Source organism: Ctenopharyngodon idella, chromosome 13 (genome assembly GCF_019924925.1).
Source record: "Ctenopharyngodon idella isolate HZGC_01 chromosome 13, HZGC01, whole genome shotgun sequence".
Taxonomy (NCBI): domain Eukaryota; kingdom Metazoa; phylum Chordata; class Actinopteri; order Cypriniformes; family Xenocyprididae; genus Ctenopharyngodon; species Ctenopharyngodon idella.
The window spans coordinates 15,825,625-15,838,803 of NC_067232.1; the positions used below are offsets into that span (position 1 = coordinate 15,825,625).

Here is a 13,179-nt window from a genome sequence, read left to right on the forward strand (position 1 = left end):
GAGCCTAAGGGAACTCTTTAGATCTATGGGTGTTGCCTGTTAAAAGTTTAAATCTTTGGTCTTGACTTGCTGATTTTTTGTATGTTGTGAGTCACCTGGCGTTCCTTCAAGAGGGTCAACAATTGCATTGTAAGGAAGAGAGCCATGAGGCACAAACAAGTTTAACTAGATTTTTAAACTAGATTTTTGCATGCAAAATCTTTTGGAGGCTAGTGTGATCTGGATGGCTGCCAGGGTTGCTATGCGGTTGCTAAGGTGTTCTGTGGTGGTTTCTTACTGGCTCACGTTAAAAAGTTGCCCAACTTCAGCTCTCCAAGATATTCTGATCTCTACATATGGCTCAGGTCCCTCCTTCAATGAAGGTCTATGGCATTTGACATAACAGCACATCTCTCTTCAATAAGCTAAACGATTTGAGACATCGCTCAAATCTGCAGCATATCAAATCTAATGTGGGATGAGTTATGTGCCAAAGTTTTTAAATATAGCAAGGCTTTAGACTGCAGCTAAAATGGTCAAAAGGTGACTAAATAATTTAAATCTACACTGCAAAAAAAATCCTGTTCAAATTTACAGTAAAAAAAAAAGAGGCAGCTGTGGTTGCCTGAAATTCACTGTAATAAATTCTGTGCAAAATCAATGTAACACACATTACTCTAAAATAATGCAATACATATTAACTAAATAATATAAATAAAATGTAACACAAAACACCGTAAGGTCATTACTGATAACAAAAATAAGAAGAAAACAAAATGATTTAGGCCAACATAAATGCAGGGAATGTCTTTTTACACTTTCCACTGTAAATTATATGGTAATTCATAATTTTTACTTGCAAAAACCATATATTTTGCTGTATTTTACAGTAAAATTACATATAATGCGATGTTAAACCATTTACAATTTTTTCCACCGCATATGGTAATGTAACTTAGTTTATCAAATAACAGGTTTTTACAGTAGCCTTTTTATTTTTTCCTGTAAAAGTTACAAACAATTTTAGTGTTCCAGGGGGGAAAAAAATCTAAAAAAGTGTGGTTTTGTCATATCTCAGTGGTGGTGTTCTATAATTATATCTTTAGATTGTGTGCTGGTGTTTGGTCCATGCAACAATGAACACAGTATGAGTTGTGATGACCAGTTCATGAACAAATTACTCTTACAAACTATTTTTGAACTATTTTTATAATAGACTCTTTATATTTTATTTTTATAACAAACTATTTCGAAACAGACTTACTCAGCCAGAAAATCGCTCAGAGGCATTACTGAGTTCAAAACTGACTTGCTCACTGAATCATGGTATTGAAAAAAAAAACATTTTTGAGCAATTCTGTATTTTTTCAACCAAAAAAGCTATTTGTTTAATTAAAGCTTTAAAAAAAAAAAAAAAAAAAAGAAAAGAAAAGAAAAAAAAAAGAAAAGCCAAATGTTTATTATAGGAGCCAAAAGTCCCTAATCATTTTTTAGTCTGGAGCCCCTGCTTAGGGTCAGGAGATTTGAAAACCTTAACACAAACCACTAATAAATCAACATGATTATGACTAAGCTGGCCTTTATTTCTATGAACTCTGTGAGTTAGCTCTGTGCTCTGTGAGTTAATCTCTGGATGTTAGCACACCTGAATGGAGTTCTGTTTTTTTTCATAAGCAAGGACACAACCCAGAAGCAAAATTCCTACAGCAAGAACAGGCAGGAATATCACCTGGTAAAGCTCTACAAACAATGGAACAATATCAGAAAGATCCCAAGAATTCTAGTAAAAAGGAAGTATCGGAAACGAAAAAAAAAAACATTCCTCCACTTCCTTACACTGTGGTTTTTATCGTCAATACTGCAAAACTACCAACATTAAGCTGGTGAATTCAAACATCTGCAGTAATAAATAATCTGAAATATATCTTGGACATTCTCTAAAAAACAACATGATTAGAATCCTATTACATCCTCCCATGTCTGTTAAGCTGCATCCACCCCATTTTTCCCTCCGCGTTTCAATTACAACATATTTCCTTGATCCGATGACAGTAACAGGATGCTTGGAGGTCCAAGTGTGTGGTCCGTATCTACCAGGGAAGTCAACCTAGCACATAAACCAGAGCCAAGACATCTGTCATACTACCCAGCACTTAACGTTCATACTCAAAAACAAAGAATCACGCTCTCCCATCATCTCCTGCACCAGATGGGTATAACAGCAGAGTGCTGTGGCAGGTCTTGTATAAATATTCAGTGTCTTCTGAGGCGTTAAGGAAAAAGTCAGGGCCTCGACTTGAAGCATGAGTCAACTGACGTGGGAGTATCTCATTGCCTACAAGAACTGCACTGCACAGTGGAAACATGACATCCAACTTAATTTTGCTGTGTCAGGCTGGTCGGGATGTTCAAACAATCAACAATGAATCTACGAGTGGCTTACACTCAGAAAAGTCTGTAAAAGTAGGTCACAATGTACAGTGGTAATATGAAGGAATTACGCACTGCATTGTGTTGTGCTTTAGGGTTAATGAACATGTCTGCAAACTTACCAGGTAATGTCCTACCAGAAAATTACCAGTACCTTTTCTGATTTTCTACAGATTTTTGTAATTATAGTTTTCTTAAAGGGATAGTTCACCCAAGAATGACATTGTCATCATTTACTTAGCCTCATGTTGTTCCAAACCTGTGTGACTTTTTTTATGCATACAATAGCCCTATTCGGACAGTAATTGTTTCTCATGGGTACGTAAGGTATTTTCAGCATTTACAGGGGCTGGTTTGTGATTTTATTGCTGTCTGAATCCAGAATGTCAGGGTTTTTCTCCCACCACCTGCATAAAAATCCCCGGCCGAATTACCTAGTGTTTTTGGAAAAACAACGAGGTCGTGTGGTAATTTAATTCCCATCCGAATCCACATCTCTGACTTTACAAGAGGAGATCAATTCAAAATTCACAGTTTGAATCCTTTTTGGCCACTGTGGAACACTGTACAATAACTGTTGAACTTCACTGTAATTTGCATGCATTTTAAATATGTACACTTTTATTACTAAAATGCTAGGAAGTATTTACAAGAACAATATTTTATCACCACTCCACCTCAGCGAAAGGAGAAAGAGGGAAAAAAAGCATGTAAACATTTTGAAATAGGCCATAACAGCAATACAATGTTAAAATGTATTATATAGCCTACAATTATATACATTAAAAATATAAACCAAGCAGCTTTATGTTTACCTCATGTAAATAAGAGGCTGCACTAACTTATTACCGCTAATAAGCGATATTTCATTTTGATATAAAATGCAAGACAGAAATCCACTATAGCGTGAATATCTTCCTATTTATAGTAAATAGGATATTATTTTCCTATTATTAAATTAAATATGAATTTATTCATATTATTCCAAGCATACGACATTTTATTTACAGCAGACAATCATGCAACCGGGTGAGCAGCGCATTCCCCGGGTTTGTAGATCACAAAACTCACTCCTCCTCCATGAATAAATCGCCATCTAAATGTTTTATCACTGAGATGCCATGCAAATTTATTTTTACAGACGTCCACGTGAGAAACAATTACCATCTGAATAGGGCTAATGACTTTCATTTTGAGGACAAAATATTCTTCAAAATATCTTCTTTTCTGTTCCACAGAAGAAAGAAAGTCATGCAGGTTTGGGATGACATGAGGCTTAAAGCTGACAGAATTTTCATCTTTTAATAAACTATCCCTTTCAGCTGGGATAGAAAAGAATAAAGTATTTTAATATCTTGACACAGGTCTTATGCTCCCCTACAAGAGTTCAGCTGAGAACTGGGCCAGCTGATGGTATTGTTTGCCTCCCCGTTTTAAATGTCTCCCTGTGGTCACAGTGTTGGGCATGACAGTTCCTTTCTCAGGGAGAGCAACATATATAACAGTATCATTATGTGCAGACTGGGAGGGTGAAGTTGGTGAGTGGTGCTCTCCCACAATGAAAAACAGAAAGACGGGAGAGATGATGAGTGAGAAAGACAGAAAGAGAGAAATATGCAGGCAGCCAAAGTCTGGCACTAAACACGGATGTGTGTGATCCACAGCAGTGTCCAGGAACTAGAGTTAAAGCCTTTACTATATGAAACATCAACAAAGAAAGAGACCCAGGGCTTTTCTAGCGCTTAATAGAAACATCTGACATGCATTAGCACTGACATTCATTGACATTCATCTGGCCTGAGGATGAACAGACAGGGCCGGTTCAGCATGATCTGTGCTGCCGAGAAACACAGAGACATTCAGCTGGATAGATGCATGCATGATTATGCATGATGTGAAAGAAAGTGACTGGGGTGGTATGGGATATATAATACAGCGTAACGCTATGACGGAATCTGGAAGATTTTTTTTTTTTTTTTTGCATGGTTTGTAACAAAATGCAAGCCGAACACGTAATGAGCACACAAAGAGAACGTGAAAAAGTGGGAGTTGTACTGTAAGCTACATAATGACTACATTCAGACAGCTGCATGCTGACAGCACTCATTTGCTGAGGCGACTACCCCCTCTAGCGTTTAGAAAATTAAGTACAATTAGATTTTTTCAACGGCTCTGAAAATAGTTGAGTCGAGTCTCGACACTTCTCTTTAGGTTTCTCATAATACAACGTCGTGGTATACTACAATGTATGGAAGCCCATTTCTGCCACTTAAGAAAAAAAAATCATAATCATAATTAAGACACAAAAAGTCACTATTATGATATAAAAAGTGGAAAGTATGATATGCTAAGTCATAATTTTGACATAAAAGGTCGACATTTTAAGTCAATGAAATAAAAAGTCAAATTATTACATAAAAGTCATAGTTATGACATAAAAGTTGAAATTATGACATAAGCCATAATATGACATAAAAATTCGAAATGATGACAAAAAGGCAATTATATAAAAATCTAAAATGATTAGATAAATGACAAAATTATGGCATGAGCTAAAAAGTTGCGACTTTATAGGTCATAATTATGACATTTTTACTAAAGCATACATTTTTCTTGTGTGGCGGAAATGGGCATTTAATTATCCATTTAAGCACACTAAAAACAATAATATTAACATAAAATACTACAGCAATGACCAACAGATAAAAATAAATACGTTTACATACCTTGACCACAAATTTAGACAGCATTCTGATGAAACACTGCAAAAATTCAAAGAGAAAGTGCTGAACAAAGAAACTGGTCAAAATCTCCACATAGAGAAACCTAAATCATTTTTGTTTCTGAGAATATACAGTGACGAAACCCAAATCAGTAGAGTGAAATACTCACGTGTTTGTGACAGAAGCAGTTGGATGCAGCTGAAGAAAAGTCCAAATCAAAACACAAACCAGGATTGTTGATAAAATAGCGCTCACATACTTTTCTTATGACATTCTGGGATGATTAGATATAACTGGCTATATAAAATTAATATATGTAATTAAAATTAGTTAAAACGATAAAATAATGAAAGGAGCTTGAATCAGTTTCTCCCGCCGATGGTTTGAAACTTGCCCTGTCATGTTAGGACCCCAGCGCGTGCAAGTTGTCATAGAGACGCAGTCGGATATAGGTGGCTACGTATTTTGCCGGACAGTTATGATCGTTATTCGTAAATCGCGAAATACCCATGATGTTATATATCTTAATAAAATTATAATTACGCGTTTAATGTGTAATATTGGCGATGTGAAAGCCAATTGTTGTTTTATTGGCTTTTGTTGTTAAATACTTTTTAACTGGCATGTTTTGGTTACCACATGAGAGCATGTGTAAGACGTAAACAAAATCCGCTTAGCTTTTGTCGTACGGTTGGTTTGATTTTTCTTTCTTATATGTTTAGTTAATTGAACAGTAACTTTGGGGTATGTACGAGCCTTGCAATGTAAATTTTACACGTCTTCTCACGTTTCATAAGCTATTGCATTTGTTTTGAATACAAATCAGCAACAAGAGTTGTTATATGACATATTTCTAAATGCTATAATTCTATATCTAATTTTAGTATGATAATGATAATGTTTAGTATGATATTAATAAGTTGTTGACGTGAAACACTTGTTTAACTCCAAAACAGCATCTGACTAATTGTTTTATAATTATCACGTAAGCAGTTTTTATGACCTCATATTAATTGAGGTTACATGGATTATACTTTTAAAAAAATAATTAGTCAAGCCACAGGGTCATTTAAAATGAACTATTAAAGGCAAAAGGTGGAAAAGCTAAGAGAAACTGTGACCAGTTAGAGGACCTTACACACACACTTTCGTTTATACATTAATATACATGTTAACCTAAAATCTTGATGTTGATTTAAAACAAAGATGTTATGCTACTACAATATTGATCAATCATTACATAAAATCATAATTAAGCATGCAATCTATTTATTTCTGAGTATTATTGCAAAGTAACTGACCCGTATCAATAACCTTCAGTGTATTTCTCTAAATGAAACCATAGTATGTCTCGCATTTGTAAGAAGAAACCTGCTGTGTGCACAGATGAACCACTTTCCGACAGTGACATCTGCCAAAAGATCGCTCTGTTGAGAAATATACTCAGTACTGCCTATGGACCTACTGGCAGACTGAAACAAATACACAACAATGTTGGGGGCCACGTCTTGACCACTTCAACCTCTACAGCGCTGCTCAAACGAGTAGATATGTCTGAGCCACTTCTCAAACTGATCTCAACTTCTATTCAACATCACACCGCACGTTACAGTGACTGTGGGCTGTTTATGGGGATTTTCATGCTAAGACTTATTGAAAATACTCAAAAATATAACCTCAGGACAGTTGTAGCAGCCAAGTCATACAAACGCCTTGTGGAAGAATGTAACATGTATCTTAAAGGAGACTCTTGTGGTTGTAAGGTCTCAGTAGACTTCAGCAGCTGTGATTCACTCGTCACACTGGCCCGCAGCATGATCACCAGCAAACCAGCCTGCATGTTGAATAGCAGGGAGACACAGCATATCAGTTCACTGATCGCACAGGCCTTTCTGTATTCAATCCCTTGCAACTCTCCTGGTGTGAGCTGCTTCGGAAGCACGGTTACCATCGGCATTGAGGGCCAATCGGTGAGCGATTCTTCTGTTTTCCCTGGGCTGCTGGTGGATGTCCCTGAGATGCTTCAGCCTGCAGATCTTAAGAGACTGGGATCTGGCCCATTTAAAGTGGTGCTTTTTAGTATATCACTGTCAGGTGATTTCTCTGAGTTTGGAGATGTAACATTGGAGATCCATACGGGAGTGGACCCAGAGCTTGATCTCTTTCAGCAGCTCCTGAAGCTTGGGGAACACGTTGTAAAAGACAAAGTGAGCTTATTTGCATGTCAGAAAGTAGTACATCCAGTCCTTCAGCACTTCTTGAGGGAACATGGAGTGGTGGTGATAGAGAGGCTTGGACTTGCCCTGATGGAGCCGTTTATCCAGATAACAGGTAGATATTTTTGAATATTTATAGAATTGAATATGAATTTATAGCTGTTTTCCAAGTTGTTTAATATAGTCTTAAAGGGTTAGTTCACCCAAAAATGAAAATTCTGGCCTTAATTACTCATCCTAAAATAAAATCTGTTGGCTCAGTGAGGCCTCCATTGCCAGCAAGATAATTAACACTTTCAATGCCCAGAAAGCTACTAAAAATGTATTTAAAACAGTTCATGTGACTACAGTGGTTCAACCTTAAAGTTATGAAGTGACAAGAATACTTTTTGTGTGCCAAAAAAAAACAAAATAACGACTTCATTCAACAATATCTAGTGATGGGCGATTTCAAAACACTGCTTCATTAAGCTTCGAAGCTTTACAAATCTTTTGTTTCGAATCAGTGGTTCGGAGCGTGTATCAAACTGCCAAAGTCACGCCCCCCCAGTGGTGAACCATTGAAATTTCAAAACACTTATGATGTAACGAAGCCTCGTTTACTGAAATCACGTGACTTTGGCAGTTTGATACATGCTCTGAACCACTGATAATTTTGAAACAAAAGATTTGTAAAGCTTCGAAGCTTCATGAAGCAGTGTTTTGACATCACTAGATATTGTTGAATAAAGTCGTTATTTTATTACAATTTATTACATTACAATTTACAAATTGCAGTAATTAATAACTTAATAATGAGTTACACCAAACACTGGTTATAATATATAACATCATTTTGCAAAATAATAGTATTGAAAAGAAATGTCTGTCTACATTCATAGAGGCTTCATTTTATTTTAATTTCAGGTGCTCAGGCTGTTGCTTCTCTTTGCTCTCCAGTCCTGGCAGAAGCTTACGGGTTGGTTAGAGGGTTCTGTTTCCACTCATGTGGATCCAAAGAGCTGCTCCAGCTTCTTCCTTCTAAAGATGCTGCAATTAGCACCGTGGTACTTTGCCACAGAAATGAAACTATGCTGGAAGAACTGAAGGTTTGTCGAACAAGTCAAGAATTTTATGTGTTCATTTAATCATTTTAATTATTTTCATTCAAATGCACCAATATAACAGCTTTTATAGCAATTATTTCAAACACACAGTTTGAAATAATTCACCAAATTAAATCAAGCTTATGAAAACATCTGTCTTAGATGTGTTTAAAAACATCTATTTTTTTAATGCTCTCATACTCTCGAGTCATGAGACAAGAAAGGATCTAGTCCAATGATGCAGTCCTTAAGAAACTTAATGCCCAAATGAAAGCTGCATTAAAATCATTGTAATATTCACAATACGTAATTTTATATCAGCAGTAAAATCATCACAGACGATGGTTTTGTGATGGTTCAATGTATTGCCCCGCTCTATTAATAATCCCTGTTTGTGCCGTCTCCAAGCTCATTCTGTTGGGTTTATTTTGGGTGCATTCTTCCCTCTCAGTTCTCCAAGCTATTTATTATGTTCTTTGTATTTTTAAGTTCCAATTTTCCAAATGACTTTTTCCAGATTTAATGGACTCACATTTATTTATTCATTCAAATTTATCGCCTCTTTCACTTCTCTCATATGAACATTTGTTTCATTTGTTGGACAGATGACATGCCAGAGAGCAGAACATGTGTTGCGACTGACTCTGAGGGAGCCCTACGCCCTGCTTGGAGGAGGCTGCACAGAGACACTGCTGGCCACCCACATCACACACATGGTATTCTGTTCCTCTGAGTTACACATCACATTCAGTTGCATTTATACAAAATTGATTATTTGATTACTAAGTTTTACAAGTCAGAATGTTATGAAATGGTTCACGCATTATGCATTTATTGACTGTGAAATATGAATTAACTGTGAAATTTATTGTACTTGCCAAGCACCACATTTTTGAACATTTTGATTTGTTTTCTCTTTTTTTGGGGGGTTGGGGGGGGGGTGAACACATTTTACAGCTTTTGTTGGACTGTTTTTGAGAAGGAAAAAAAATGATAAATTGGTGTGATCATCCAAAACCCAAATTGCCAAAAAATATATATAATAATTAAAAAAAAACAACAACAGAAGTAGATGTTTGCACACTGACATTCGTTAAAGCTCCAGAAAATATTATTACAATCTGATGAAGTACCTGACTGGTTGAAACGTTGTTCTTGGTTGGGGGAAAAAAAAAAATGGAGCTTTAATATGAGTGTATGGACATTAACTGATTTTTTTTTTTTTTTTTAAGTTAATTTTTAAGCCATGCTGGTCAAAAGTTATTAAACAGGGCTCCAGACTAACATTTGAGAGCAGTGGTTCTCAGAAGTTCCACAGAAGGGGGTGCCAGCACCTGATTTGGTGGCGCTGTTTTGTTTTTTTGTTGTTGTTGTTGTTTTTTAGCATAAAGGTAATTTAATCATATTACTATTGTTTTGCATTAATACGTGCAGTTTCTAATATTACATATTTATTTATTGGAAATTTGACAGTAAACACTGAGCTTGAATTGAGATGCAGATAAAATTATCTTATTAACAGTAATGTGCAAAAACATTTAACAAGTTTTTATAGGGAAAAATGTCAGTATTCTACTCTTATTAAATATACCATATTGAACTAACCGACAGCTTCAGTGATTATAAAAGGAGCGCTCTTTACTTGCTTTCTGTGTAATTTAGTCACAATTTGAAGTTTTTGTTTTTCATGAGACTTTGTGACTTTTGTGACTGTCTTTTTGTTGTGTTTGTTTGCCTAGAAGTGTTAGTTTTCCTTCTTCTTTAAACTTTTAGTTTTTCAAATCATCACATTAAAAATAACATTAAAATTGGATAATATTTAGAGCTTTGAAGTGCAGGAAAAAGTGTGAAACACTTTAAAAAGACCTCTATCAAAATTTAGTCGCACCGGCAGGAAAAAAGATCACAAAATACCACCATTTGGTCGCAGTCTGAAGCCCTGTTAAAAGATTTGACAAGGTTTTATGAATCTTCACAAAAATTGGCTCAGACCGTATTCTGACCAGTCCTCACAAAACTGAAAAATGCCCATTTAACTTGCTTTAATGTTACAGCTTCCTAACAGCTTCAAATTTCACGTTTTTGATATAGGTGTGTATAATTTACATTGTAGAAAAAATGTCCAAGTATTGTCAACTTATGTTTACCTTGTCAAAAGTACCAACTTTGGTACCAAGTCGGTACTGAAATTCTAAAAATTCTAAAACGCTTTGAGAGCTGTTGAGCGGATTCTTAAACACAAATTGTTTTGACGCGCTCATCGGATATGTCTGTGATTGGCTACAATGATCAACACACGGAAGTGTTTGAATTTGAAAGAGATTTGAAAGTGGGAGCAGGAGCGTTTGAAAGCAGGCGTCTATCAGCGGACTGGTCTGCGATAGACGCCTGCTTTCAAACGCTCTCATGTGTATCTGTGTAAGCGCTAGGTGAAGAGTGTCATTGATGACTATTTACAACGTTTTTACAGTGTTGATCACTGTAGCCAATCACAGACATATCCGATGAGCGCGTCAACACAATGGCCAATCAGAGCTGTTTAGGAATCTGCTCAACAGAGCTCAAAGCATCACATTTTTAAAATTTCAGTACCAAAGTCGGTACTTTTGACAACTCTAGACCTTATTTTACTCATATATTGAAAAACCCATTATAAAAACCCATAGGAAAATCTCAAGGGATGTCATCCCTGCAGCACTCTATTGGTGTGTGCCCTGTAATTTCTGCTCTCAGCTATATTTGATTTTTTGTCATTTTCCTTCACAGAATCAGTCCACAGCCACAACAACAGCTGCAGCTCTGGGCGTCTCTCACTCTGAGTTCCTCATGGCAGTCAAAGCATTCTGCAGCTCTCTGCTTGCTGTGGCACTTTCCTTAGAGCATGATGGGCAGGACTGTCTCATTGACCTGACATATGCTCACCGATGGGTCCCAGATATCTACTCCCAAACCAGTGCTAGACAAACCTGTGGCTGTGGCCTGGTGGAAGACAGATCCAACCTGGAGAAGACCCCACTAAATACAGCGTGCCACACTTTCTCTCCTGTTTTCTTGGAAAACACTGACAATCAGCCCAGAATATTAGATTCATTTTCTGCCAAGCTTAATGCTTTAAATGTGGCGGTCGAGATGGCTAATTTTGTTCTTGATGTAAAATATATAATAAAGGATATCAACTGAATTTTGATGAATGAAGAACTGTGCTTTGAATAAAGATTCTAGGTTTGATATATTTTATAATCAAATGATTTTCCAAGACTTTTTTCCTCCATAACTCCTTGTGGCAAAGTATGCATTAAATATTCCTTACATTAACCCTCCAAAACCAAAATATGAGGAACGCAGAGAGTTGTCTCATGCTGTAAGTGTCGCAATAACCTGCACTTTATGCAAATATTCAAACAGCTAAACCTGCAGTCATAAAGACAACTGAACTTTTAAATAAAGCAAATTAAAGTTTCATGGCTACTAAGAAGTACTTATGGTAGGTACATGTTCTCAATTCACCCGTATTTGACAGGAGTGGCAAAAGGTCCTGCTTAAATCATCACCATTGTGTCTTTGGTAGCTGCAGGGGTAATGTTCCTGTAATTAGTGCACTGACTGCAAGGGTAAAAAACATCTGCTAAATTACTACATAGAACTATCTACTCTAGGAAATTATATATTGTAAGAAAGAACAACGAGTTGTGTGTTTTGTACATGTAATTCCCCGCAGTAGGTGTAGTCTTTGATTTCAGATCTTTTCCAGTACGTTAACATTCCTGCTGTTGATTTGGCTATTAAAGTACCTTTTCGTCCCACCAGTCAAATTCTTGCTTCACTTCAAATGCTCTTATTGTCATTTCACTCAACGATTCTATGTTCATTACAAATCAGGCATTTCTTAAAAAAAAAAAAAAAAAAAAAAAAAAGATGAACTAGCGACTCAACTGACGGATTCTGTCCGATTCGTGAATGAATCACTCAGACGAGTTGTGTGAACTGATTAAAATGTAGCTTTAAAATTAAATTATTATAATCTTAATTCAAGTGAAGGATTTTGAAAGTCTGACAGTAATCAGTGTTGAGTACTACTGTAAGGTTAACCCTTTAAATGTTTGAAAAATGATTAACAGTTGAAAACATTCATTAGAAATTTAGAAAAGTAATCAAATGTAATCAGTTACATTACTTTAATAAAGTAATTGAAATAGTTACACTACTTATTACATTTTAAATAGGGTAACTTGTAATCTGTAACTTAATACATTTCCAAAGTAACCTTCCCAACACTGATAGATAGATACCATGTCTAGGTAAAGCTACAGTAACGTCTTCAGAAAGTCAACTTGAAAGCCTTTCAATCTAAACTGGTTATATCTCTTAAAGGGTTAGTTCACCCAAAAATGATAGTTATCCCATAATTTACTCACCCTCAAGCCATCCTAGGTGTATATGACTTTCTTCTTTCAGCTGAACATAATTGGAGTTGTATTAAAAAATATTCTGGCTCTTCCCAGCTTTGTAATGGGATTGAATGGCGCCCGTGTTTTTGAAATTCCAAAAAGTGCATCCATCCATCGTAAACGTAATCCACACAATGAAGCGATGGGTTTTTGTAAGAAAAATATCCATATTTAAAACTTTTTAAACTATAACCACTGGCTTCTGGTAATGGCCGTATGCAAGTCGAGTTCCAGCGGAAGAGTGACCTCTGACCTAACGTATGACGTAGGATGTACGAGTAGCTTAAGAATAGAGAAC

The 13,179-nt window shown here is 36.1% G+C and overlaps 2 protein-coding genes across 5 annotated transcripts in view; one reads left to right on the forward strand and one right to left on the reverse strand.

Moving 5' to 3' along the window:
• slx4ip (SLX4 interacting protein) overlaps positions 1-5,544 on the reverse strand; it is a 46,896-nt gene extending 41,352 nt beyond the window's left edge. For both annotated transcript variants that reach the window (XM_051918009.1, XM_051918011.1), the window contains exons 1-2: positions 5,302-5,544; positions 5,136-5,171 (exon numbers count right to left, since the gene is read on the reverse strand). In XM_051918009.1, coding sequence (XP_051773969.1) covers positions 5,136-5,159 — 24 coding nt within the window. In that variant the 5' untranslated portion in view covers positions 5,160-5,171; positions 5,302-5,544. The remainder of the gene's footprint in view (positions 1-5,135; positions 5,172-5,301) is intronic.
• Positions 5,545-5,776: 232 nt separating this feature from the next.
• mkks (MKKS centrosomal shuttling protein) lies at positions 5,777-12,308 on the forward strand. Of its 3 annotated transcripts, none has more exons than XM_051918180.1 (5): positions 5,780-5,876; positions 6,478-7,463; positions 8,255-8,436; positions 9,039-9,149; positions 11,200-12,308. In XM_051918180.1, the coding sequence occupies exons 2-5, from the start codon at positions 6,479-6,481 to the stop codon at positions 11,611-11,613; spliced, it is 1,692 nt and encodes a 563-aa protein (XP_051774140.1). In that variant the 5' UTR covers positions 5,780-5,876; position 6,478; the 3' UTR covers positions 11,614-12,308. The 3 variants fall into 3 exon arrangements, with proteins under 3 accessions (XP_051774139.1, XP_051774140.1, XP_051774141.1); XM_051918181.1 differs by having other exon boundaries at positions 5,797-5,876; positions 6,519-7,463; XM_051918179.1 differs by having other exon boundaries at positions 5,777-7,463.
• The last annotated feature ends 871 nt before the right edge of the window (positions 12,309-13,179 follow it).

What these genes read in the sequence shown, in the direction of transcription:
- mkks (XM_051918179.1), top strand. Translation starts at nt 6,479, where the DNA reads ATGTCTCGCATTTGTAAGAAGAAACCTGCTGTGTGCACAGATGAACCA. An exon ending in GCCGTTTATCCAGATAACAG is followed by an intron (nt 7,464 to 8,254) that starts GTAGATATTTTT and finishes TTTTAATTTCAG; the next exon opens with GTGCTCAGGCTGTTGCTTCT. An exon ending in CTATGCTGGAAGAACTGAAG is followed by an intron (nt 8,437 to 9,038) that starts GTTTGTCGAACA and finishes TTTGTTGGACAG; the next exon opens with ATGACATGCCAGAGAGCAGA.